At 52.0% G+C, this 25,239-nt stretch overlaps 2 protein-coding genes across 4 annotated transcripts in view; both read left to right on the forward strand.

The window, feature by feature from the left end:
* The window catches only part of LOC139257034 (tonsoku-like protein), an 85,017-nt gene extending 81,339 nt beyond the window's left edge, over nucleotides 1-3,678 (forward strand). The window contains exon 20 of the mRNA XM_070874379.1: nucleotides 2,404-3,678. Within this exon, the coding sequence (XP_070730480.1) occupies nucleotides 2,404-2,474 (71 nt within the window). The 3' untranslated portion in view covers nucleotides 2,475-3,678. The remainder of the gene's footprint in view (nucleotides 1-2,403) is intronic.
* A 12,190-nt stretch (nucleotides 3,679-15,868) lies between these two features.
* The window catches only part of tonsl (tonsoku-like, DNA repair protein), an 83,523-nt gene continuing 74,152 nt past the window's right edge, over nucleotides 15,869-25,239 (forward strand). For all 3 annotated transcript variants that reach the window (XM_070874376.1, XM_070874377.1, XM_070874378.1), the window contains exons 1-4: nucleotides 15,869-15,945; nucleotides 21,549-21,644; nucleotides 23,318-23,460; nucleotides 24,577-24,760. In XM_070874376.1, coding sequence (XP_070730477.1) covers nucleotides 15,873-15,945; nucleotides 21,549-21,644; nucleotides 23,318-23,460; nucleotides 24,577-24,760 — 496 coding nt within the window. In that variant the 5' untranslated portion in view covers nucleotides 15,869-15,872. The remainder of the gene's footprint in view (nucleotides 15,946-21,548; nucleotides 21,645-23,317; nucleotides 23,461-24,576; nucleotides 24,761-25,239) is intronic.

The following is a 25,239-nucleotide window of genomic DNA, read 5'->3' on the forward strand; positions in this document are numbered from 1 at the left end:
AACTGAAAGGCACGGAGGGGATTTCCCCGAGGAGGCTCAAGTTGTGAGGCGCCGGCTCCCGAGGGAGGTTTCGAGGTTTGGCGCCGATGAGGAATTCCGTCCAGACGGGGGTCAGTTCGGACGGGATGCAACAGCTCCACAAACCTGTTAGCAGACTCACAGGAGAATACTTTACAAGAACATAAGAACACAATAAATAGGAGCAGGAGGAGGCCATTTGGGCCCTCGAGCCTGCTCCGCCATTCAATAAGATCATAGCTGATCTGATCATGGACTCAGCTCCACTTCCCTGCCCACTCCCCATAATCCTTTACTGCCTCATCGCTCAAAAATCTGTCTATCTCCGTCTCAAATATATTCAGTGACCCAGCCTCCACAACTCTCTGGGGCAGAGAATTCCAAATATTTACAACCCTCTGAGAGAAGAAATTCCTCCTCATCTCAGTTTTAAATGGGCGGCCCCTTATTCTGAGACTATGTCCCCGAGTTTTAGTTTCCCCTATGAGTGGAAATATCCTCTCTGCATCCACCTTGTCGAACCCCCTCATTATCTTATGTTTCGATAAGATCACCTCTCATTCTTCTGAACTCCAATGTGTATAGGCCCAACCTACTCAACCTATCTTCATAAGTCAACCCTCTCATCTCTGGAATCAACCTAGTGAACCTTCTCTGAACAGCCTCCAATGCAAGTATATCCCTCCTTAAATACGGAGACCAAAACTGTACGCAGTACTCCAGGTGTGGCCTCACCAATACCCTGTACAGTTGTAGCAGGACTTCTCTGCTTTTATACTCTATCTCCCTTGCAATAAAGGCCAACATTCCACTTGCCTTCCAGATTACTTGCTGTACCTGCATGCTAACTTTTTGTGTTTCATATACAAGGACCCCCAGGTCCCTCTGTACTCCAGCACTTTGCAATTTTTCTCTATTTAAATTATAATTTGGTTTTCTATTTTTTCTGCCAAAGTGGATAACCTCACAGTTTCCCACATTATACTCCATCTGCCAGATTCTTGCCCACTCACTTAGCCTGTCTATATCCCTTTGCAGATTTTTTGTGTCCTCCTCACAATTTTCTTTCCCACCCATCTTTGTATCATCAGCAAACTTGGCGACATTACACTCTGTCTCTTCATCCAAGTTAATTAATATAGATTGTAAATAGTTGAGGACCCAGCACCGATCCCTGTGGCACCCTATTAATTACTGTTTGCCAACCGGAAAATTTATCCTGACTCTCTGTTTTCTGTTAGTTAGCCAATCCTCTATCCATGCTAATATTTTACCCCCAACCCCGTGAACTTTTATCTTGTGCAGTAACCTTTTATGTGGCAACTTATCGAATGCCTTCTGGAAATCCAAATACACCACATCCACTGGTTCCCCTTTATCCACCCTGTTTGTTACATCCTCAAAGAACTCCAGCAAATTTGTCAAACCTGATTTCCCTTTCATGAAACCATGTTGACTCTGCTTGACTGTATTATGCTTTTCCAAATGTTAGGCTACTAAAGTTTCCTGCTTTTTGTCTGCCTCCTTTTTTGAATAGGAGTGTTACATTTGCGGTTTTCCAATCCGCTGGGACCTTTCCAGAATCCAGGGAATTTTGGTGCATTACAACCAATGCATCCACCAGCTCTGTAGCCACTTTTAGGACCACCCTAGTGAAGAGAGAGAAAGAGGGAGAGGATGGGGTAGAGAGCAGGAGAATGTGGGGGGGTGGGGGGGAGAAAGGAGAGAGATGGGGAAGAGAGACAAAGGGGAGAGACAGAGACAGGAGAGAAGGGAAAAGGTGGGCTGGAGAGGAGAGGGGGCGGGGGGGGGGGTAGAGCGCGGGGGGAGAGAGCGCGGGGGAGGGGGGGGGAGAGCAGGGAAGAGAGCGCGGGGGGAGGAGGGGAGAGAGAGAGCGGGGGGAGGGAGAGAGCGGGGGGGGGGTAGAGCGCGGGGGGAGAGAGCAGGGGGAACGAGAGCGCGGGGGAGAGCAGGGAAGAGAGCGCGGGGGGAGGAGGGGAGAGAGAGAGCGGGGGGAGGGAGAGAGCGGGGGGGGGGTAGAGCGCGGGGGGAGAGAGCAGGGGGAACGAGAGCGCGGGGGAGGGGGGGAGAGCAGGGAAGAGAGCGCGGGGGGAGGAGGGGAGAGAGAGAGCGGGGGGGGGTAGAGCGGGGGGGGGGAGAGAGCGGGGGGGGAGGGAGAGCGCGGGGGTGGTGGGGATGGAAGAGAGCAGGGGGGACGAGAGCGGGGGGAAGGGAGCGGGAGGGAAGAAAGCGGGGGAGGGAAGAGAGCGGGGGGTGAGTGCGGGGGAGGGGGGAGGAAGAGCGGAGGGGGGGGGGGGGAGAGTTTGAGGGAGAGCAGGAGAGAGCGAGGTGTAGCGAGATTGAGTGACTTTATATATTTTGCAGGTTGCTCACTGCATCATGACGATATTGAATCCGAGACTGCGAGGTGGAACCTGGGGGAGCTCCGTCTGTGAATCACAAGTGTCGACAACTATGTCGGGAAGTTCACTGATTCCGAAAATATCACCAGAATGTAACTCCACCAGCACTGCCGGGAAACGGGATTGACAGGGATACAGTTAATCACATCTTACCTCCCAATCCCTTAGAGACAGACTCCTGCAATTTAGAGGTACCACAGGAACAGGAGGAGGCCGTTCAGCCCCTCAGGCTTGTTCCGCCATTCAGTCAAATCACGGCTGATCCGCGTCTTAACTCCAGCCACCCAGCTTGGCTCCATATAATGCCTTCGACCTGAAATTTCTCTACGAATGTACCTTGATCTTGACAGATCGGAAAAGCCGGTTTTCGGCGCCTGCGCATTGCGCTCCAAAAACCGGCTTTTGCGAGGCCTGCCCAGGTCCGTACGTATTGCGTACTGACCCGGCGAGACTGGAGTTCCAGGGCCATTGTGTTGCATAAGAAATGGGAGCAGCCTTTTGACCCCTCGCGCCTGCTCCCGCTGGCTGTACTTTCTGCGACTACCAGAGAGAATTCTGCCCTTTCGCGCGTCCCTGATTTTAATCGGGGATTGGTAGCTGTGCCTTCAGCTGCAGTGCCCCTAAACCCCTGGCATCTGTCTGAGGCTGAACCAGACTGTTCGCAACCTAGGTGTCATATTTGACCCTGAAATGAGCTTCTGGCCACATATGCACAGCATAACTAAGACCGCCTATTTCCACCTCCGTAACATCACCCGTCTCCACCCCCCCCGCCTCAGCTCATCCGCTGCTGAAACCTTCGTCCGTGCCTTTGTTACCCCTAGACTTGACTGTTCCAACGCACTGCTGGCTGGCCTCCCACGTACTACCCTATGTAAACTAGAGGTGATCCAAAACTCAGCAGCCCGTGTCCTAAATCGCACCAAGTCCCACTCACCCATCACCCCCTGTGCTCGCTGACCTACATTGGCTCCTGGTTAAGCAATGCCTCGATTTCAAAATTCTCACCTTTGTTTACAAATCCTTCCATGGCCTCACCCCTCCCTATCTCTGTAATCTCCTCCAACCCCACAACCCTCTGTCGGAGGGGCAGTACTGAGGGAGTGCTGCACTGTCGGAGGGGCAGTACTGAGGGAGTGCTGCACTGTCGGAGGGGCAGTACTGAGGGAGTGCTGCACTATCGGAGGGGCAGTACTGAGGGAGCGCTGCACTGTCGGAGGGGCAGTACTGAGGGAGTGCAGCACTGTCGGAGGGGCAGTACTGAGGGAGTGCCGCACTGTCGGAGGGTCAGTACTGAGGGAGCGCTGCACTGTCGGAGGGGCAGTACTGAAGGAGTGCTGCACTGTCGGAGGGGCAGTACTGAGGGAGCGCTGCACTGTCGGAGGGGCAGTACTGAAGGAGTGCTGCACTGTCGGAGGGGCAGTACTGAGGGAGCGCCGCAGTGTCGGAGGGGCAGTACTGAGGGAGTGCTGCACTGTCGGAGAGGCAGTACTGAGAGTGCTGCACTGTCGGAGGGTCAGTACTGAGGGAGTGCTGCACTGTCGGAGGGGCAGTACTGAGGGAGCGCCGCACTGTCGGAGGGGCAGTACTGAGGGAGTGCTGCACTGTCGGAGGGGCAGTACTGAGGGAGTGCAGCACTGTCGGAGGGGCAGTACTGAGGGAGTGCAGCACTATCGGAGGGGCAATACTGAGGGAGCGCTGCACTGTCAGAGGGGCAGTACTGAGGGAGTGCAGCACTGTCGGAGGGGCAGTACTGAGGGAGTGCTGCACTGTCGGAGGGGCAGTACTGAGGGAGTGCCACACTGTCGGAGGGTCAGTACTGAGGGAGCGCTGCACTGTCGGAGGGGCAGTACTGAGGGAGTGCCGCACTGTCGGAGGGTCAGTACTGAGGGAGCGCTGCACTGTCGGAGGGGCAGTACTGAAGGAGTGCTGCACTGTCGGAGGGGCAGTACTGAGGGAGCGCCGCACTGTCGGAGGGGCAGTACTGAGGGAGCGCTGCACTGTCGGAGGGGCCATCATTCGGCTGAGACGTTAAACCGAGGCCCCGTCTGCTTTCTCAGGTGGACATAAAAGCTTCCACTGCCAGTATTGGAAGACGAGCAGGGTGATTCTTTCTGCTCTCTGACCAATATTTATCTCTTAACCAACAAAAACAATCATTATCTCATTGCTGCCTGTGAGATCTTGCAAATTGGCTGCAGCGTTTCCTGCACTAAAACAGTGTCAGACCTGCACCTTGCCGGTACATTGGGCCCAGGAGCACATCCTGCCCTTAGCCACTGAACCTTGGAGCACTTTACTGTTTACACAGACTCTGGTTCCCCTCACATTAGCCTTCCTCTCCTATTTAACCATCTCTTGGGAGGGACCATTGAGCAAAGTTTATATATATATATATATATCTATATCTATATTTTATATCTGAAAATAATATCCATTTTACCCCTAGATTCTTGTTCTCAATGCAATTACATTTTACAAGTATAAAAGGATTCTTGGAGAATCTGGTCATGTTTATCCAGACATTTCTTATTAGCTTTAATACATGTTTTTAACTTGGATTTATAAATGTCACGTACATGCATGTTTTTAAATAAAGAGTTGAAATCACCAGCTAAATCTGTTGTCTAAAGCTTTAAGTGCCCATACTGTACATAGCACATGTGTACAGAGACATCCACATATACAGACACACCCACACACTCCGTCATCATTGAGGATGGAGATGTTCAGGGAGCCTCCTCCTCCCGTTATTTAATTGTCCACCACCATTCACGACTGGATGTGGCAGGACTGCAGAGCTTTGATCTGATCGGTTTATTGCGGGTTCGCTTAGCTCTGGCTACAGCATGCCGTTTAGCATGTATGTAGTCCTGTGTTGCAGCTTCCCCAGGTTGGCACCTCGTTTTTAGGTACGCCTGGTGCTGCTCCTGGCATGCTCATTGAACCAGGGTTGTTCCCCTGGCTTGATGGTAATGGTAGAGTGAGGGATATGCCGGGCCATGAGGTTACAGATTGTGGTGGAATACAATTCTGCTGCCGATGGCCCACAGCGCCTCAGGGATGCCAGCACCTAACCCTAACACGCCGTTGCTTGACTAGTCTGTGGGACAGCTCTCCCAATTTTAGCACAAGTCCCCAGAGGTTAGTGAGGAGGACTTTGCAGGGTCCACAGGGCTGGGTCCGCCGTTGTTGTGTCCGAAGCCCATGCCGGGTGGTCCGTCCGGTTTTATTATTATTGTTTTTTGTAGCGGTTTGTTTCAATTGAATGTCTCGCTGGGCCGTTTCAGAAGGCAGTTAAGATTCAACCACATTGCTGTGGGTCTGGAGTCACATATAGGCCAGACCGGGTAAGGGCAGCAGATTTCCTTCCCTAAAGGACATTACTGAACCAGATGGGTTTTGATGACAATCCGATAGTTTCATCATCATCACAGGCAGTTCCTCGAAATCGAGGAAGACTTGTTTCCACTCTAAAAGTGAGTTCTTAGGTGACTGAACCGTCCAATAAGAGAACCACGGTCCCTGTCACAGGTGGGACAGATAGTGGTTGAGGGAAGGGGAGGGTGGGATTGGCTTGCCGCACGCTCCTTCCGCTGCCTGCGCTTGATTTCTGCATGCTCTCGGCGACGAGACTCGAGGTGCTCAGCGCCCTCCCGGATGCGCTTCCTCCACTTAGGGCGGTCTTTGGCCAGGGACTCCCAGGTGTCAGTGGGGATGTTGCATTTTATCAAGGAGGGTTTGAGGGTATCCTTGAAACGTTTCCTCTGCCCACCTTGGGCTCGCTTGCCGTGTCGGAGTTCCGAGTCGAGTGCTTGCTTTGGGAGTCTTGTGTCAGGCATGCAAACAATGTGCCCTGCCCAACAGAGCTGGTCGAGTGTGGTCAGTGCTTCGATGTTGGGGACGTTGGCCTGATCGAGGACGCTAACGTTGGTTCGTCTGTGTTCCCAGTGGATTTGCAGGATCTTGCGGAGACATTGTTGTTATTTCTCCAGCGATTTGAGGTGTCTACTGAAAATGGTCCACGTCTCTGAGCCATACAAGAGGGCGGGTATCACTACAGCCCTGGAGAGCTTGGTGGCAGATTTGAGGGCCTGGTCTTCGAACACTCTTTTCCTCAGGTGACCAAAGGCTGCACTGGCGCACTGGAGGCGGTGTTGAATCTCGTCGTCAGTGTCTGCCCTTGCTGATAATAGGCTCCCGAGGTATGGAAAGTGGTCCACGTTGTCCAGGGCCGCGCTATGGATCATGATGACTGAGGGACAGTGCTGTGTGGCGGGGTCAGGTTGGTGGAGGACCTTTGTTTTACAGATGTTTAGTGTAAGGCCCATGCTTTCGTATGCCTCAGTCAAGATATTGACAATGACTTGGAGTTCGACGACACAGGATGGGACAGTCTTGGATCTGGCCTGGAGACGATGAAGGTTGAACAGGTTCCCACTGGTTCCGTAATTTAGTTCCACTCCAGCGGGGAGCTTGTTGAGTGTGAGGTGGAGCATGGCAGCGAGGAAGATTGAGAAGAGTACTTAAGGAAGTGGCCCTAGAAATAGTGGATGCATTGGTGATCATTTTCCAACAGTCTATCGACTCGGGATCAGTTCCTATGGACTGGAGGGTAGCTAATGTAACATCACTTTTAAAAAAGGAGGGAGAGAGAAAACGGGTAATTATAGACCGGTTAGCCTGACATCAGTAGTGGGGAAAATGTTGGAATCAATCGTTAAAGATGAAATAATAGCGCATTTGGAAAGCAGTGACAGGATCGGACCGAGTCAGCGTGGATTTATAAAAGGGAAATCATGCTTGACAAATCTAGAATTTTTTGAGGATGTAACTAGCAGAGTGGACAAGGGAGAACCAGTGGATGTGGTGTATTTGGGCTTTCAAAAGGCTTTTGACAAAGTCCCACACAAGAGATTAGTGTTCAAAATTAAAGCACATGGTATTGGAGGTAATGTATGGACGTGGACCAGGCTAGCATCCCCAGTATTGAAGCACTGACCACACTCGATCAGCTTTGCTGGGCAGGCCACATAATGCCAGATACGAGACTCCCGAAGCAAATGCTTTATGCGGAGCTCCTTCATGGTAAACGAGCCAACGGAGGACAGCGGAAACGTTATAAGGACACCCTCAAAGCCACGCTGGTAAAGTGCGACATCAGCACTGACACCTGGGAGACCCTGGCCAAAGACTGCCCGAGGCGGAGAAAGTATATCCGGGAGGGCGCTGAGCTCTTCGAGTCTCAACGCAAAGAGCGTGAAGAGGCCAAGCGCAGGCAGCGGAAGGAGCGCGCGGCAAACCAGCCTCACCGACCCCTTCCCTCGACGAATGTCTGTCCCACCTGTAACAGGGTCTGTGGCTCTCGTATCGGACGTCCAGCCATCAAAGAACTCACTTTGGGAGTGGAAGCAAGTCTTCCTCGATTCCGAGGGAATGCCTATGATGATGGATAGAGAACTGGTTGGCAGACAGGAAGCAGAGAGTCGGGATAAACGGGTCCTTTTCAGAATGGCAGGCAGTGACTAGTGGGGTATCGCAGGGCTCAGTGCTGGGACCCCAGCTATTTACAATATACATCAATGATTTAGATGAAGGAATTGAATGTAATATCTCCAAGTTTGCAGATGACACTAAGCTGGGTGGCGGTGTGAGCTGTGAGGGGGATGCGAAGAGGCTGCAGGGTGACTTGGACAGGTTAGGTGAGTGAGCAAATGCATGGCAGATGCAGTATAATGTGGATAAATGTGAGGTTATCCACTTTGGTGGCAAAAACAGGAAGGCAGAATATCTGAATGGCGGCAGACTAGGAAAAGGGGAAGGTGCAATGAGACCTGGGTGTCATGGTACATCAGTCATTGAAAGTTGGCATGCAGGTACAGCAGGCGGTGAAGGTGGCAAATGGCATGTTGGCCTTCATAGCTAGGGGATTTGAGTATAGGAGCAGGGAGGTCTTACTGCAGGTGTACAGGGCCTTGGTGAGGCCTCACCTGGAATATTGTGTTCAGTTTTGGTCTCCTAATCTGAGGAAGGACATTCTTGTTATTGAGGGAGTGCAGCGAAGGTTCACCAGACTGATTCTCGGGATGGCAGGACTGACATATGAGGAGAGACTGGATCGACTGGGCCTGTATTCACTGGAGTTTAGAAGGATGAGAGGGGATCTCATAGAAACATATAAAATTCTGACGGGTCTGGCCAGGTTAGATGCAGGAAGAATGTCCCAATGTTGGGGAAGTCCAGAACCAGGGGTCACAGTCTAAGGATAAGTGGTAAGTCATTTAGGACCGAGATGAGGAGAAACTTCTTCACTCAGAGAGTTGTTAACCTGTGGAATTCTCTACCGCAGAGAATTGTTGATGCCAGTTCATTCGACATGTTCAAGAGGGAGTTAGATGTGGCCCTTACGGCTAAAGGGATCAAGGGGTATGGAGAGAAAGCAGGAAAGGAGTACTGAGGTGAATGATCAGCCGTGATCTTATTGAATGGCGGTGCAGGCTCGAAGGGCCGAATGGCCTACTCCTGCAACTATTTTCTATGTTTCTAAGAGAGTTGGCGCGATGACGCAGCCCTGCTTGACCGCAGTCCACGTTAGATTCATTCATGGTCACCATTACTGACATTGTTTTATTGTCCAGATTCATTTAATTAACTGAATTTAAATTCAAAAGTGCTGTGGTAGGATTTGAACTCACGTCTCCGGATCATTAGTCCAGTAACATAACTCCTCCTTCGGCAGTCCCTCGGAGTCGAGGATGACTTGCTTCCACACTAAAAATGAGTTCTCAGGTGACTGATGAGATTTTAATGGGTGGAAGATGCCTGTGCGTGAATTCACGTGGGGTGGCCGCTGCACATCAGCTAACGGGCTTGACAGAGCAAGGCCTTGGTCCAGTGGTAAGGGGATCCAAGACGACTGGAGATGAGGCACTGCTACATCGGCCTAGCGCACACACACACATATACCCCTACTGTCCTCTCTCCCTGGGTTTCATAGAGCGCAGTGTCAGTTGTACCACCTCGCTGTTGGTCCATGCTGCTCCTTCCCGAGGCCTCGATCCCGCTGCTGGTCCACTCTGTGCCCCTCCTGGGCCTCAACCTCTCCGCTCCTCTGGGCCTCGCCGCTCCCAATCTCCGCTCCTCTATTATGATGCCATTCCTAGTACTCTGGGAGAGGGGCACTAAAGGATGGCGGAGAAGCACTATTGGCAGGAGGAGAGCATGCCGGTAAATCTGAGAGATGCCGTAATACTGACCATCTTCAAAAGAAGGGACAAGTCTGACTGCGGTAACTACGGAGGAATCTCCCTGTTATCAGCCACTGGGAAAGTCGTCGCTAGAATCCTCCTCAACCATCTTCTCCCCGCGGCTGAAGAGCTCCTCCCGGAGTTGCAATGCAGATTCCGTCCACTGAGGAGTACCAACGGACATGGAGCTGGAAATCCCGGCCCCCCCCCCGCACCGGGTCCGTACGGAGGCATCGCAAAAGCCCGTGTTCAGCACACAATGCGCACGCGCTGAAAACCGGCTTTTCCGATCTGTCACGTTGGAGCTTGACAGATCCAACGCATCTCGGGAGCGAGGACATTTGCAAGGGCAAGGTTGCGGTATTTACCCATATCTTACCCGGCAAATGTCCTCAAAACGTTTGCACCTGATTAAAAGCAGGCGAATAGCCTACTGTTACAGGCGTCAGAGTTTAAAAACATACAAAAATATAATTAAATTACATTTTAAAAACACTATTTTTAGAAACCCTGCCCACCACGTTCCATTTATTTTTAACCATAATTAAAAAATCTTTTTATAAACTCGGAATTTTTTTTTCTCTCAGATAGTTATTAACTTTAATTTCAATTAATTATTACTATGTGAGATGTGTTTTTTTTATTTTTTATTGCATGTGTTTAGTGTTTTGGGTTATTTTTTCTCATTAATAGCAATGACTTGTGGGTACGGAGTTCTCATTGCTATTAATGAGAAAGCTGTGGAATACTGCACCTGATTGGCTGATCACTCACATGTGACTGCACAGTCTGCGCGGGAACCTGGAGGACGGGAGCGCGCTCCGCAGCGTGGGAAGAGAAGGCCTCCCCTCTGGAATCCCACGCTCCTTCCGGACCACCAGGTAAACTGGTAGAAATGTTTCCGGTCGGAGGCAAATGCCTGCGGGAAGCCTCCGACGGCAATTTCCGGGCCAGTATCTTCACCGAGCAACAACTACGAGAGAAATGCAGGGAACCGCATCAAGCCTTGTGCATAGCCGCCTTTGACCTTACAAAGGCCTTTGACACTGTCAACCGCGGGGGACTATCGAGCGTCCTCCTCCATTTCCACCTGCTTCACGATGACATGCAAACCGTGATCCTGACCAACGGATCCAACACAGACCCAATCTATGTCAAACAGGGTCAAACAGGGCTGCGTCATCGCGCCAACCCTCTTCTCAATCTTCCACGCTGCAATGCTCCATCTCACACTCAACCGCTGGAGTGGAACGAAACTATAGAGCCAGTGGGAACCTGCCCAACCTTCATCACCTCCGAGACCGTCCCAATCTCTGTCATTGAGCTACAGTACGCGGACGATGCTTGTGTCTGCGCACATTCAAAGGCTGAACTCCAAGCCATCGTCAACATCTTTACCGAGGCATATGAAAGCATAGGCTTTACACTAAACATCTGTAAGACAAAGGTCCTCTACCAACCTGACCCCGTCACACAGCACTACCCCCCGGTCATCAAAGTCCACGACAAGGCCTAGGACAAGGTGGACCATTTTCCATACCTCGGGAGCCTATTATCAGCAAGGGCAGACATCGACGATGAGGTCCAACACCCTCCGGTGCGCCAGCGCAGCCTTCGATCACCTGAGGAAGAGAGTGTTGGAAGATCGGGCCCTCAAATCTGGCACCAAGTTTATGGTCTACAGGGCAGTGGTGATACCAGCCCTCCTGTATGGCTTAGAGACGTGGACCATATACAGCAGACACCTCAATGTGCTGGAGAAATACCACCAACGATGTCTCCGCAAGATCCTGCAAATCCACTGGAAGGACAGATGCACCAACATCAGTGTTCGCCATCAGGCCAACAACCCCAGCATCGGACCCAGCTCCGTTGGGCGGGTCACATTGTCCGCGCATGCCCGACACAAGACTCCCAAAGTAAGCGTTCTATTCAGAACTCCCCTGGACCTGATGGCTTAGATTCTAGGGTCTTAAAAGAAGTGGCTGCAGAGATAGTGGATGGATTGATTGTAATCTACCAAAATTTCCTGGAATCTGGGGCGGTCCCAGCAGATTGGACAACCGCAAATGTAATTCCCCTATTTAAAAAAAGGAGTCAGACAAAAAGCAGGAAACTATAGACCAGTTGGCCTAACATCTGTCATTGCAAAAATGCTGGAGTCCATTATTAAGGAAGTAGTAGTGGGACATTTGGAAAAGCATGATTCAATCAAGCAGGGTCTGCATGGTTTTATGAAAGGGAAATCATGTTTGACAAATTTGCTGAAGTTCTTTGGGGAGGTAACGAGCGGGGTGGATAATTGGGAACCAGTAGATGTGGTATATTTGGATTTCCAGAAGGTTTTCGATAAGGTGCCACATAAGAGGCTACTGTATAAGATAAAAGCTCACGGGGTTCGGGATAATAGATTAGCATAGATTGAGGATTGAACATAAGAACATAAGAATTAGAAACAGGAGGAGGCCATCTAGCCCCTCGAGCCTGCTCCGCCATTCAACAAGATCATGGCTGATCTGGCCGTGGACTCAGCTCCACTTACCCGCCCGCTCCCCGTAACCCTTAATTCACTTATTGGTTAAAAATCTATCTATCTGTGATTTGAATACATTCAATGAGCTAGCCTCAACTGCTTCCATGGGCAGAAAATTCCACAGATTCACAACCCTCTGGGAGAAGAAATTCCTTCTCAACTCAGTTTTAAATTGGCTCCCCTGTATTTTGAGGCTGTGCCCCCTAGTTCTAGTCTCCCCGACCAGTGAAAACAACCTCTCTGCCTCTATCTTGTCTATCCCTTTCATTATTTTAAATGTTTCTTTCAGATCACCCCTCATCCTTCTGAACTCCAACGAGTAAAGACCCAGTCTACTCAATCTATCATCATAAGGTAACCCCCTCATCTCCGGAATCAGCCTAGTGAATCATCTCTGTACACCCTCCAAAGCTAGTATATCCTTCCTTAAGTAAGGTGACCAAAACTGCACGCAGTGCTCCAGGTGCGGCCTCACCAATATCCTGTACAGTTGCAGCAGGATCTCCCTGCTTTTGTACTCCATCCCTCTCGCAATGAAGGCCAACATTCTATTCGCCTTCCTGATTACCTGCTGCACCTGCAAACTAACTTTTTGGGATCCAAAAAGAGTTTCATGCACAAGGACCACAAGGTCCCTCTGCACTGCAGCATATTGTAATTTCTCCCCATTCAAATAATATTCCCTTTCACTTTTTTTTTCCAAGGTGGATGATCTCACATTTTCCAACATTGTATTCCATCTGCCAAACCTTAGCCCATTCGCTTAACCTATCCAAATCTCTTTGCAGCCTCTTGTGTCCGCTTTCCCACTAATCTTTGTGTCATCTGCAAATTTTGTTACACTACACTCTGTCCCCTCTTCCAGGTCATCTATGTATATTGTAAACAGTTGTGGTCCCAGCACCGATCCCTGTGGCACACCACTAACCACCGATTTCCAACCCGAAAAGGACGCATTTATCCCGACTCTCTGCTTTCTGTTAGCCAGCCAATTCTCCATCCACGCTAATACATTTCCTCTGACTCCGCGTACCTTTATCTTCTGCAGTAACCTTTTGTGTGGCACCTTATCGAATGCCTTTTGGAAATCTAAATACACCACATCCATCGGTACACCTCTATCCACCATGCTCGTTATATCCTCAAAGAATTCCAGTAAATTAGTTAAACATGATTTCCCCTTCATGAATCCATGCTGCGTCTGCTTGATTGCACTATTCCTATCTAGATGTCCCGCTATTTCTTCCAATGATAGCTTCAAGCATTTTCCCCACTACAGATGTTAAACTAACCGGCCTATAGTTACCTGCCTTTTGTCTGCCCCCTTTTTTAAACAGAGACGTTACATTAGCTGCTTTCCAATCCGCTGGTACCTCCCCAGAGTCCAGAGAACTTTGGTAGATTATAATGAATGCATCTGCTATAACTTCCACCATCTCTTTTAATACCCTGGGATGCATTTCATCAGGTCCAGGGGACTTGTCTACCTTGAGTGCCATTAGCCTGTCCAGCACTACCCCCCTAGTGATAGTGATTATCTCAAGGTCCTCCCTTCCCACATTCCCGTGACCAGCAATTTTTGGCATGGTTTTTGTGTCTTCCACTGTAAAGACCGAAGCAAAATTATTGTTTAAGGTCTCAGCCATTTCTCGCCGAACTCGCGCTGCTCCTGGTCTCACTGGCCTTTTGTAGGCCTCTCCGATCCCCGGAACTCCCGCCTCTCGCCGAACTCGCGCTGCTCCTGGTCTCACTCGCCTTTTGCAGGCCTCTCTGATCCCCGGAACTCCCGCCTCTCTACGAACTATTTACAATCTATATTAATGACTTGGATGAAGGGATCGAGTGTAATGTAGCCAAGTTTGCTGATGATACAAAGATAGGTGGGAAAGCAAATTGTGAGGAGGACACAAAATATCTGCAAAGGGATATGGACAGGTTACATGTGTGGGCAAAAATTTGGCAGATGGAGTATAATGTGGGAAATAATAGAAAAGCACATTAGAATTTAAATGGAGAAAAATTGCAAAGTGCTACAGTGTAGAGGGACCTGGGGATCCTTGTGCATGAAACACAAAAAAGTTATCAAATGAGGAAGGTAAATGGAATGTGGGCCTTTATTGCAAGGGGGATAGAGTATAAAAACAGAGAAGTCCTGCTACAACTGTACAGGGTATTGGTGAGGCCACACCTGGAGTACTGTGTACAGTTTTGGTCTCCGTATTTAAGGGAGGATATACTTGAATTGGAGGCAGTTCAGAGAAGGTTCACTCGGTTGATTCCGGGGATGAGGGGGTTGACTTATGAAGATAGGTTGAGTAGGTTGGGCCTCTACTCATTGGAGTTCAGAAGAATGAGAGGTGATCTTATCGAAACATATAAGATACTGAGGGGGCTTGACAAGGTGGATGCAGAGAGGATGTTTCCACTGATGGGGGAGACTAGAACTAGAGGGCATGGTCTCAGAATAAGGGGCCGTCCACTTAGAACTGAGATGAGGAGGAATTTCTTCTCTCAGAGGAATGTAAATCTATGGAATTCTCTGCCCCAGAGAGCTGTGGAGGCTGGGTCATTGAATGTATTTAAGGCGGAGATAGACAGATCTTTGAGCGATCGGATCAGCCATGGTCTTATTGAATGGCGGAGCAGGCTCGAGGGGCCGAATGGCCGACTCCTGCTCCGATGTTGTAAATCCTTCACGGCAAGCGAGCCCCAGGCGGGCAGAGGAAACGTTACAAGGACACCCTCAAAGCTTCCCTGATAAAGTGCACCATCCCCACCGACACCTGGGAGTCCCCGGCCAAAGACCGCCCTAAGTGGAGGAAGAGCATCCGGGAGGGCGCTGAGCACCTCGAGTCTCATTGCCGAGAGCGTGCAGAAAACAAGCGCAGGCAGCGGAAGGAGCGTGCGGCAAACCTGTCCCACCCTCCCCTTCCCTCAACCACTGTCTGTCCCACCTGTGACCGAGACTGTAATTCCCGTATTGGACTGTTCAGTCACCTGAGAACTTACTCTTAGTGAGGAAGCAAGTCTTCCTCCATTCCGAGGGACTGCCTCCGGGCCGCCCTCACCTCGCCGCACCTTCACCAAGATGGCGGCCGCTCCGGCAGCCAATGGGCGCCGCGCCTCGCCTTCCCACCAATGAGAACGGCGCGCGTGAGGCAGGATAAGCCAATTGGAACCGCATGATTGTGATCGTCCAGCCAATGAGAGAGGGGGCGGGCAGACCCGGATTCATTTGCAGCCAATGGGACTTCGCACAGCGCAGGGCGTGGCCAGACCGTGGGGAGCGGCGGCGACCAATGGGAGGCGAGGGCGGGACGACTAGGCGGTCAGTGAGAGGCGAGGGCGAACGGTTGGGCGGCTAATGGAAGGCGAGGGCAGGCGGTCGGGAAGCCAATGGGAGGCGAGAGCGGGCAGTGGTCAACCAATGGGAGGCGAGGGCGGGCGTTCTCGAAGGTAATGGGTGTCGAGGGCGGGCGTCTGGGCAGCCAATGGGAGGCAAGGCCGGTGAGCCGGGCAGCCAATGGGAGGCGAGGCCGGTGAGCCGGGCAGCCAATGGGAGGCGAGGCCGGTGAGCCGGGCAGCCAATGGGAGGCGAGGCCGGGGTGCCGGGCAGCCAATAGGAGGCGAGGCCGGGGTGCCGGGCAGCCAATGGGCGCGGGCGGTGAGCAGAGCGCGGGGTTCGGGCGGCTGCCGACAATGAGCGGCTCCAAGGAGGCGAAAAGTGAGTGTGTCCCCGGGGGGGGAGCGGGGTCGGTGCGGCCTGAGGGGCAGGGAGCGGGCACCGGGCACCGGGCCTCACCCCCCACCCCCAGAACTTAGAGTGACGGCAGGTTAGCGCCGCGGCAGCCCTGGGAAACCTTCCCCCTCTCCCCTTCCCCCCCCCTGCCCTTCCCCCCGCTCTCTCCCCACCCTTCCCCCCACTGCCCTCCCCCCCTGCCCTTCCCCCCTCCCCCCGCTCTCTCCCCACCCTGCCCTTCCCCCCGCTCTCTCCCCACCCTTCCCCCCACTGTCCTCCCCCCCCCCCTGCCCTTCCCCCCGCTCTCTCCCCACCCTTCCCCCCACTGCCCTCCCCCCCTGCCCTTCCCCCTCCCCCTGCTCTCTCCCCACCTCCCCCCGCCCCCTTCCCCCCACTGCCCTTGCCCCCTGTGGCTGCCAGATAAGTCTGTCTGATGCATAAAGGATATAAAGAAAGACTTGCATTTCTATAGCATCTTTCACCCTATAGGCTGGGTCTGTTTACTTTGGAACAGAGGAGGCTGAGGGGCGACCTGATTGAGGTGTATAAAATGATGAGGGGCCTGGATAGAGTGGGTTGGCAGAGGGGTCAACAACCAGGGGGCATAGATTTAAAGTAATTGGGGGGAGGTTTAGAGGGGATTTGAGGGAAGTTTCAGGTGGTGGGGGTCTGGAACTCACGGCCTGAAAGGGTGGTCGAGGCAGAAACCCTCACCACATTTAAAAAGTACCTGAAGTGCCGTAACCTGCAGGGCTACGGACCCAGAGCTGGAAAGTGGGATTAGGCTGGGTAGCTCTTGGTCGGCCGGCGCGGACACGATGGGCCGAAATGACCTCCTTCCGTGCTGTAAATTTCTATGATTTGTGACCACCGAACATCCCAAAGCGCTTTACAGCCAATGAAGTACTTTTGACGTGCAGTCACTGCTGTTATGTGGGAAACGCAGCAGCCAATTTGTGCACAGCAAGCTCCCGCAAAATATTTAGCAGAACGGATCGAGTAGATAGAGAGAAACTTTTTCCGCCGGTTGGGGATTCGAGGTCTAGGGGGCACATTTTAAAAATTAGCCAGATCTTTCAGGTGTGACATTACTAAACACAGAGTGGTAGAAGTTTGCAATTCTCTTCCGCAAACGGCAATTGATGCTAGATCAATTGTTAATTTTAAATGTGAGATTGATCGATTTTTGTTAACCAAAGGTATTGAGGGATATGGGGCAAAGGCAGAAGTATGGAGTTAGGTCGCAGATCAGCCATGATCTCACTGGCCTCCTATGTTCCTAAACAGCAATGTGATGATGACCAGATAATCTGTTTTTAATGTTGATTGAGAGATAGATATTGGCCTAGGGACACTGGGGATAACTCTTGGAAATCGTGCCACGGGATCTTTTACATCCACCTGAGAGGAAAGAACGGGGCCTCGATTTAACCTCTCATCTGAAAAATGTCACCTCAGACAGTGCGGCACTCCCTCAGCGCTGCACTGGAGTGTCAGCCTGGATTCATGAGCTCCAGTTCCTGGAGTGGGACTTGAATCCACAACCTTCTGACTCCGAGGCGAGTGTGCTTCCCATGGAAACCCTTTTTGGGATGAGACCACACTTGTGTTCTAAAACACAACATAAGAATTAGGAACAGGAGTAGGCCATCTAGCTCCTCGAGCCTGCTCCGCCATTCAATAAGATCATGGCTGATCTGGCTGTGGACTCAGCTCCACTTACCCGCCCGCTCCCCATAACCCTTAATTCCCTTATTGGTTAAAAATCTATCTATCTGTGACTTGAATACATTCAATGAGCTAGCCTCAACTGCTTCCTTAGGCAGAGAATTCCACAGATTCACAACCCTCTGGGAGAAGAAATTCCTTCTCAACTCGATTTTAAATTGACTCCTCCGTATTTTGAGGCTGTGCCCCTTAGTTCTAGTCTCCCCGACCAGTGGAAACAACCTCTCTGCCTCTATCTTGTCTATCCCTTTCATGATTTTAAATGTTTCTTTAAGATCACCCCTCATCCTTCTGAACTCCAACGAGTAAAGACCCAGTCTACTCAATCTATCATCATAAGGTAACCCCCTCATCTCTGGAATCAGCCTAGTGAATCGTCTCTGTACCCCCTCCAAAGCGAGTATATCCTTCCTTAAGTAAGGTGACCAAAACTGCATGCAGTACTCCAGGTGCGGCCTCACCAATACCCTGTACAGTTGCAGCAGGACCTCCCTGCTTTTGTACTCCATCCCTCTCGCAATGAAGGCCAACATTCCATTCGCCTTCCTGATTACCTGCTGCACCTGCAAACTAACTTTTTGGGAGGACCCCCAGGTCCCTCTGCACCACAGCATGTTGTAATTTCTCCCCATTCAAATAATAGTCCCTTTTACTGTGTTTTTCCCCAAGGTGGATGACCTCACACATTTCGACATTGTATTCCATCTGCCAAACCTTAGCCCATTCGCTTAACCTATCCAAATCTCCTTGCAGCCTCTCTGAGTCCTCTACACAACCCGCTTTCCCACTAATCTTAGTGTCATCTGCAAATTTTGTTGCACTACACTCTGTCCCCTCTTCCAGGTCATCTATGTATATTGTAAACAGTTGTGGTCCCAGCACCGATCCCTGTGGCACACCACTAACCACCGATTTCCAACCCGAAAAGGACCCATTTATCCCGACTCTCTGCTTTCTGTTCGCCAGCCAATTCTCTATCCATGCTAATACATTTCCTCTGACTCCGCGTACCTTTATTTGCTGTAACATATCAGGGCATTGAGCAGAAGAAGAGAGTGTAATGATGTATTTGTGTAGGGCACCGTTCAGATCACAGTTGTAGTGTGTGCAGTGCAGCAGTTATGTTGTTGATCTGTTAATCCAGATGTCTGGACTAATCCAGAGAATTTGAATTCATTAGCCTCAGAAATTATCCTGAAATCAAAAGCTGGGATCAGTAAAAGTGACCATTTACTGTCGGATTATCGTTAAAAACCCAACTGGGTCACTAATGTCCTTTAGGGGAGGAAACCTGCTGTCCTTACCCGGTCTGGGCCTACATGTGACTCCAATCCCACACCAATGTGGTTGACTCTTTAACTGCCCCCTGAAGCGGTCCAGCGAGGCCCTCAGTTGGATCAGAACAGCTTACATTTATATAGCGCCTTTAACGTAGTAAAACCTCCCAGGGCACTTCACAGGAGTGTTTTCAATAAAGGCTTTCATATCGAGCCATATAAGGAGATATTAGGGCAGATGACAGGGTCAGTTTTAAGGAGCGTCTTGACTGAGGAGAGAGGTGGAGCGGTTTAGGGAGGGAATTCCAATCTTTGGGCCTGGGCAGCTGAAGGCACAGCCACCAATGGTGGAGCGATTAGAATCAGGGATGCTCAAGTGACTAGAATTAGAGGAGCGCAGACATCTCAGGTAGTGGGGGGGTTGTGGGGCTGGAGGAGATTACAGAGATAGGGAGGGGCGAGGGCCATGGAGGGTTTAGAAAACCAGGATGAGAATTCTGAAATCGAGATGTTGCTTAACCGGGGGCCAATGTAGGTCAGCGAGCACGGGGGGGTGATGGGTGAGCGGGAGATGGTGTGAGTTAGGACACGGGCTGCCGAGTTTTGGATGACCTCAAGTTTAGAGGATAGAATGTGGGAGGCCAGCCAGGAGTGTGCTGGAATAGTCAAGTCCAGAGGTAACAAAGGCATGGATGAGGGCTTCAGCAGCGGATGAGCTGAGGCAGTGGCGGAGACGAGTGATACGTAGACAGTCTTGGTGATGGTGCAGATATGTGGTCGGAAGCTCCTCACTGGGTCATATGCGATGGTTCTGAATGGTCTGTTTCATCCTCAGACAGGAGTTGGGGAGAGGGATGGAGTCAGTGACTAGGGAACGGAGTTTGTGGTGGGGACCGAAAACAATGGCTTTGGTCTCCCAATATTCAATTGGAGAAAATTTCAGCTCATTCAGAACTGGATGTCGGACAAGCAGTCTGACAATTTAGAGACTGTGGAGAGAAGTGATGGTGAGGTAGAGCTGGGTGTCTCAGCGTACATGTGGAAACTGACGCTGTGTTTCCGGATGATGTCACCAAGGGGCAGCATGTAGATGAGAAATAGGAGGGGGCCACGGACAGATCCTTGGGGGACACCAGAGGTAACGATGCGGGGACGGGGAGAGAAGCCATTGCAGGTGATTCTCTGTCTACGATGAGATAGATAAGAATGGAACCAGGCGAGTGCAGTCCCCCCAGCTGGACGATGGTGGAGAGGTGTTGGAGGAGGATGGAGTGGTCAAAGGCTGCAGACAGGTCCAGGAGGACGAGGAGGGATAGTTTACCTTTGTCACCGTAACAAAGGATGTCACTTGTGACTTTGATGAGAGCTATTTCAGTACTGTGGCAAGGACGGAAACCTGATTGCAGGGATTCAAACATGGAGTTTCGGGAGAGATGGACACAGATTTTAGAGGCAACAAGACGTTAAAGGACTTTTGGAGAGGGAGGGGAGGTTGGTGATGGGGCAAGAGCAGAGGGGTGATGACAGCCGATTTGAAGGAGAGGGGACAGTATCTGAGGTAGAGAGAACCGTTAACAATGTCGGCTAACATGGGAGTCAGGAAGGACACTTGGGTGCACAACAGTTTGGTGGGAATAGGGTCAAGGGAGCAGGAAATGAGTCTCATGGCCAGGATGAGCACAGAGGGTAGGAGGAGAGATCGGAGAGAAACTGGAGATAGATGTGAGGTCAGGGCTAGGGCAGGGGGGAACCTCAGAAAGTTTGGCTCGGTGGGCTCGGGGAAGGAAGGGCAGAGGCGGCTGATCGGGTGGTCTCAATCTTAGAGACAAAGAAATCCATGAGCTCCTCACACATTGTCGGAGGTGTGATTGGAGACGGGGGAGAGGGGTTTAAGAAGACAGTTTATAGTGGAGAATAGATCCAGGGTTATCTTTACATTCCAGAATGATCTTGGAATAGTGAGCAATTTTGGCAGAGGAGAGCAGGACTCGACATTGCTTAAGTGGTCCAGCCAGATCTGAGCACTTGTCAGCCACATCTATTCAAGTCTGTGTCAACTGGACTCGAGGGAGCGGGAATGAGGGCCGTACCAGGGGGGAGTGACCAGGGGGAGAGGTTTTAATGGGCACAAGGGCAGCAAAGGTCGAGGTGAGCATGCGGTTGATCAGATCAGTAGCTGCCGAAATGGCGTGAATGGAGGGACAGTGGGGAATTTGAAGGAGCAGTTGTAAGTGAATTGGGAGATTTTTCCGGGAGCAGACACGGAAGGAAGTCGGGTTGGGAAGGGGAAAGGAAATGTGGCTGGAGAGCGATACAAGGAAGTGATCAGAAAGGACCTTCTCTGTGATTAACACGATGGGAGTAGCGAGGCTGCCTGAGAGGGCGAGGTCACGGGGCTGGCCGTGAATATGGGGAGGGGAGGTTCAGGGAGGATAGGAGGAGAGAGAGAATGATGAATCGAGAGGGAGGTTGAACTGTGAACTGCAATAGGTTGAATGGCCGTATCTCACCCCCTGAATCTTGTGTTGCCAATATCTTAGAATTTAAATGAATTCATCTTCACTTTTTCTTAAATATTTGCAGATCTTGAGAAAGCCAAGTTAAAGGCTCAGAAAAGCCACAACCTGAGGGAGGAGGCGAACATCTGTAACCAGCTCGGGGAGGTCCTGGCTAAACATGGTGAGTCCCTGCGGGGACCCCCTCCCCCCTCCCTGCGGGGCCCTCCGACCCCCTCCCTCTTTGTGGGGCCCATCACCCCCTCTCCATTTTTCCTCCCTCTCCCTCTGCCCATCCCTCTCTCCCTCTCCCTCTGCCCATCCCTCTCTCCCTCTGCCCATCCCTCTCTCCCTCTCCCTCTGCCCATCCCTCTCTCCCTCTGCCCATCCCTCTCTCCCTCTCCCTCTGCCCATCCCTCTCTCCCTCTCCCTCTGCCCATCCCTCTCTCCCTCTCCCTCTGCCCATCCCTCTCTCCATCTCCCTCTGCCCATCCCTCTCTCCATCTCCCTCTGCCCATCCCTCTCTCCATCTCCCTCTGCCCATCCCTCTCTCCATCTCCCTCTGCCCATCCCTCTCTCCATCTCCCTCTGCCCATCCCTCTCTCCATCTCCCTCTGCCCATCCCTCTCTCCATCTCCCTCTGCCCATCCCTCTCTCCATCTCCCTCTGCCCATCCCTCTCTCCATCTCCCTCTGCCCATCCCTCTCTCCCTCTGCCCACCCCTCTCTCCCTCTGCCCATCCCTCTCTCCCTCTGCCCACCCCTCTCTCCCTCTGCCCATCCCCCTCTCCCTCTGTCCGTCCCTGTCTCTCTCGGGTCCCGCTCTGTCTCAGCTTACCCATGCACTATTTCATGGAATTAATTTTAGTCTTCTCAGTTTCTATCGAAGTCCCTGAGTGATCACGGTTCACCTTGTTAAAGCTGAGAGCGCGTGGACCCTGGGCAGTGTGTGAGGTTGCCTGGCGATAGCGGTCGGGTGGGGCAGCGATGGTTTTAATCTGTGGCGAGGGTGGGAGTGTTGGCTTGAGCTGAGATGGGGGGGGGGGGTGTGTGGTGGGGGGCGGGCTCGCAGTGCGAGGAATAAAGGAGATGCCGACTCCCGGGGTCAGTGTGTGATGTATCTGCCTGCGCTGCTCTGGGACCCTTGAGTTTGGCAGGGGAGCGGATGTCGCCGTCACTGGGACAGAGTGGAATTTCCCGGGACGTGTCGTGTGCTGGGGAATCTACAACTGGCCACTGGTCTGTCAGTGTCACTGGGTTATGTTCACTCGCTTGATTCCGGAGATGAGGGGGTTGACTTATGAGGAAAGGTTGAGTAGGTTGGGCCTCTACTCATTGGAATTCAGAAGAATGAGAGGTGATCTTATCGAGACGTATAAGATTATGAGGGGGCTTGACAAGGTGGATGCAGAGAGGATGTTTCCACTGATGGGGGAGACTAGAACTAGAGGGCATGATCTTAGAATAAGGGGCCGCCCATTTAAAACTGAGATGAGGAGGAATTTCTTCTCTGAGGGTTGTAAATCTGTGGAATTCGCTGCCTCAGAGCTGTGGAAGCTGGGACATTGAATAAATTTAAGACAGAAATAGACAGTTTCTTAAACGATAAGGGGTTATGGGGAGCGGGCGGGGAAGTGGACCCGAGTCCATGATCACATCAGCCATGATCGTATTAAATGGCGGAGCAGGCTCGAGGGGCAGTATGGCCTACTCCTCCTTTTCTTATTGTTCTTGTGCAACAGGTTATGAAAACTTCGTTTCAATGCCACTTGATGAATGTTGTAATGTTTGTTGACGGGATTAATTCCTTGACTCGCCCCTTCTCCCTCCTCTTTCCCCCCCCCCCCCCCCCCCCCAGGTCAGTTCCAGGAAGCCATCAAGGAGCACAGGCTGGAGCTGCAGCTGTCGGAGGTGCTCAGTGACGTGATTGGCTGTGCGGTTGCCAACCGGAAGATCGGGGAATGCCTGGCGGAGATCGGGAACTACACGTCTGCGCTGAAGGTAGGGGAGCCGTGCCGTTTCCCGCGGGACGTCCTTCCTCCCGCGTTGGGCCGTTGTCGGCTCGTCTCGCTGTCGCCAGCCGAGCGCCGGGATTGAATTTACCGCTGCTCTTGTAAAGGTGCTGAGCCCCACTGGCCCCACTGGCGCTCCGCAGCACCTCCGCCACCGCGGTGATCCATGTCGTCCAGGGCATCGGAGTCCAGCCTGAACCCCGCACTCCCAGCAGCTTCATTTGTATAGCGCCTTTAACATAGTGAAACATTCCGGGGAGCGTTTCCGGCACAGGAGTTGACACTGAGCCACGTACGGAGTAGTTGGGGGTAGCTGACCAAATGCTTGGTCAAAGAGGTTGACTTCAAGGAGCATCTTGAAGGAGGAAAGAGGTTTCGGGATGAGAACTTTTCTCCCTCTCTCTCTCTGGCACTCACGCACTCTCCCACTTTCCAGTAGGAGTCACCGATCAGGAGCAGGATGCTGCACTCAATTCCTCACTCTGCAGCCCCCGCTCCACGGTGGAACCAAGGCCACCTTGGAGTGCCTTAGCTGGTGCCCTGTATGGTGGCTGACTGCGCACAGCCCAGAGGCTGCACCTCGGATCTGCTCCGTGACAGTGCTGCTATATTGGTGCCTTTAGATAGGAACAGGAGGGGGCCATTCAGCCCCTCGAACCTTCCCCGCCATTCAACTCGATCATAGCTGATCTGTACCTCCAGTCCATTCGCCCGTAACTGTACCCAACAAAAGTCTATCCATCTCGGTCTTGAAAGCTCCACTTGACCCCCGCCCCCCCCCCAGAGATTTGGGGGAGAGAGTTCCAGATTTCCACTGCCCTTTGTGTGAAGAAGTGCTTCCTGACATCACCCCTGAACGGCCTGGCTCTAATTTTAAGGTTGTACCCCCTTGTTCTGGACTCCCCCCTCCAGAGGAAACAGTTTCTCTCGATCCACCCTATCTTCACCTTGATCCGATCGCCCCTCGATCTCCTAAACTCGAGGGGAGCAGAATATTGGGATTATTGGCAGCACCGACCCCACGGAGAAGGGTTTGGGATTGGCAGTGCCGCTGAAGTACGGCCCCTAACGACATTGAGGGCAGCCTGTCTGTGTTCCCCGGCAGTATCAGCGGAGGCACCTGGAACTGGCCCGTTCGGTGGTCAATGACATCGAGGAACAGCGAGCCTGGGCGACCATTGGCCGAACCTACCTGTTCATCTACGAAACGGACCAGGCGCGTGAGCCAGCGGAGGAAGCGGAGAATGCCTTCAGGAAAAGCCTGAGCATTGTGGACGAGAAGCTGGAAGGTAAGAATGGGCCATCCATCCCGTCGCCCCTCGTACGGCGAAAGGAAGGCAGGCTCGCATTTATATAGCGCCTTCCCCACCCCGGGACGTCCCAAAGTGCTTCACAGCCAATGAAGTGTGGGTACTGTTATACTGTGGGAAACGCGGCAGCCAATTTACGCACAGCAAGCTCCCACAAACAGCAATGTGATACTGACCACATCATGTTTTAGTGACTCTTCTTCAAAATAGTGCCGTGTGATCTTTTAAGTCCACCCGAGAGAGCAGATGGGGCCTCGGTTTAATGTCTTATCTGAAAGGCTGCCCCTCCGACAGTGCGGCACTCCCTCAGTACTGCCCCTCCGACAGTGCGGCACTCCCTCAGTACTGCCCCTCCGACAGTGCGGCGCTCCCTCAGCACTGACCCCTCCGACAGTGCGGCGCTCCCTCAGTACCGCCCCTCCGATAGTGCGGCGCTCCCTCAGTACTGACTCCTCCGA

The sequence above is a fragment of the Pristiophorus japonicus genome, unplaced genomic scaffold (genome assembly GCF_044704955.1).
Source record: "Pristiophorus japonicus isolate sPriJap1 unplaced genomic scaffold, sPriJap1.hap1 HAP1_SCAFFOLD_799, whole genome shotgun sequence".
Taxonomy (NCBI): domain Eukaryota; kingdom Metazoa; phylum Chordata; class Chondrichthyes; family Pristiophoridae; genus Pristiophorus; species Pristiophorus japonicus.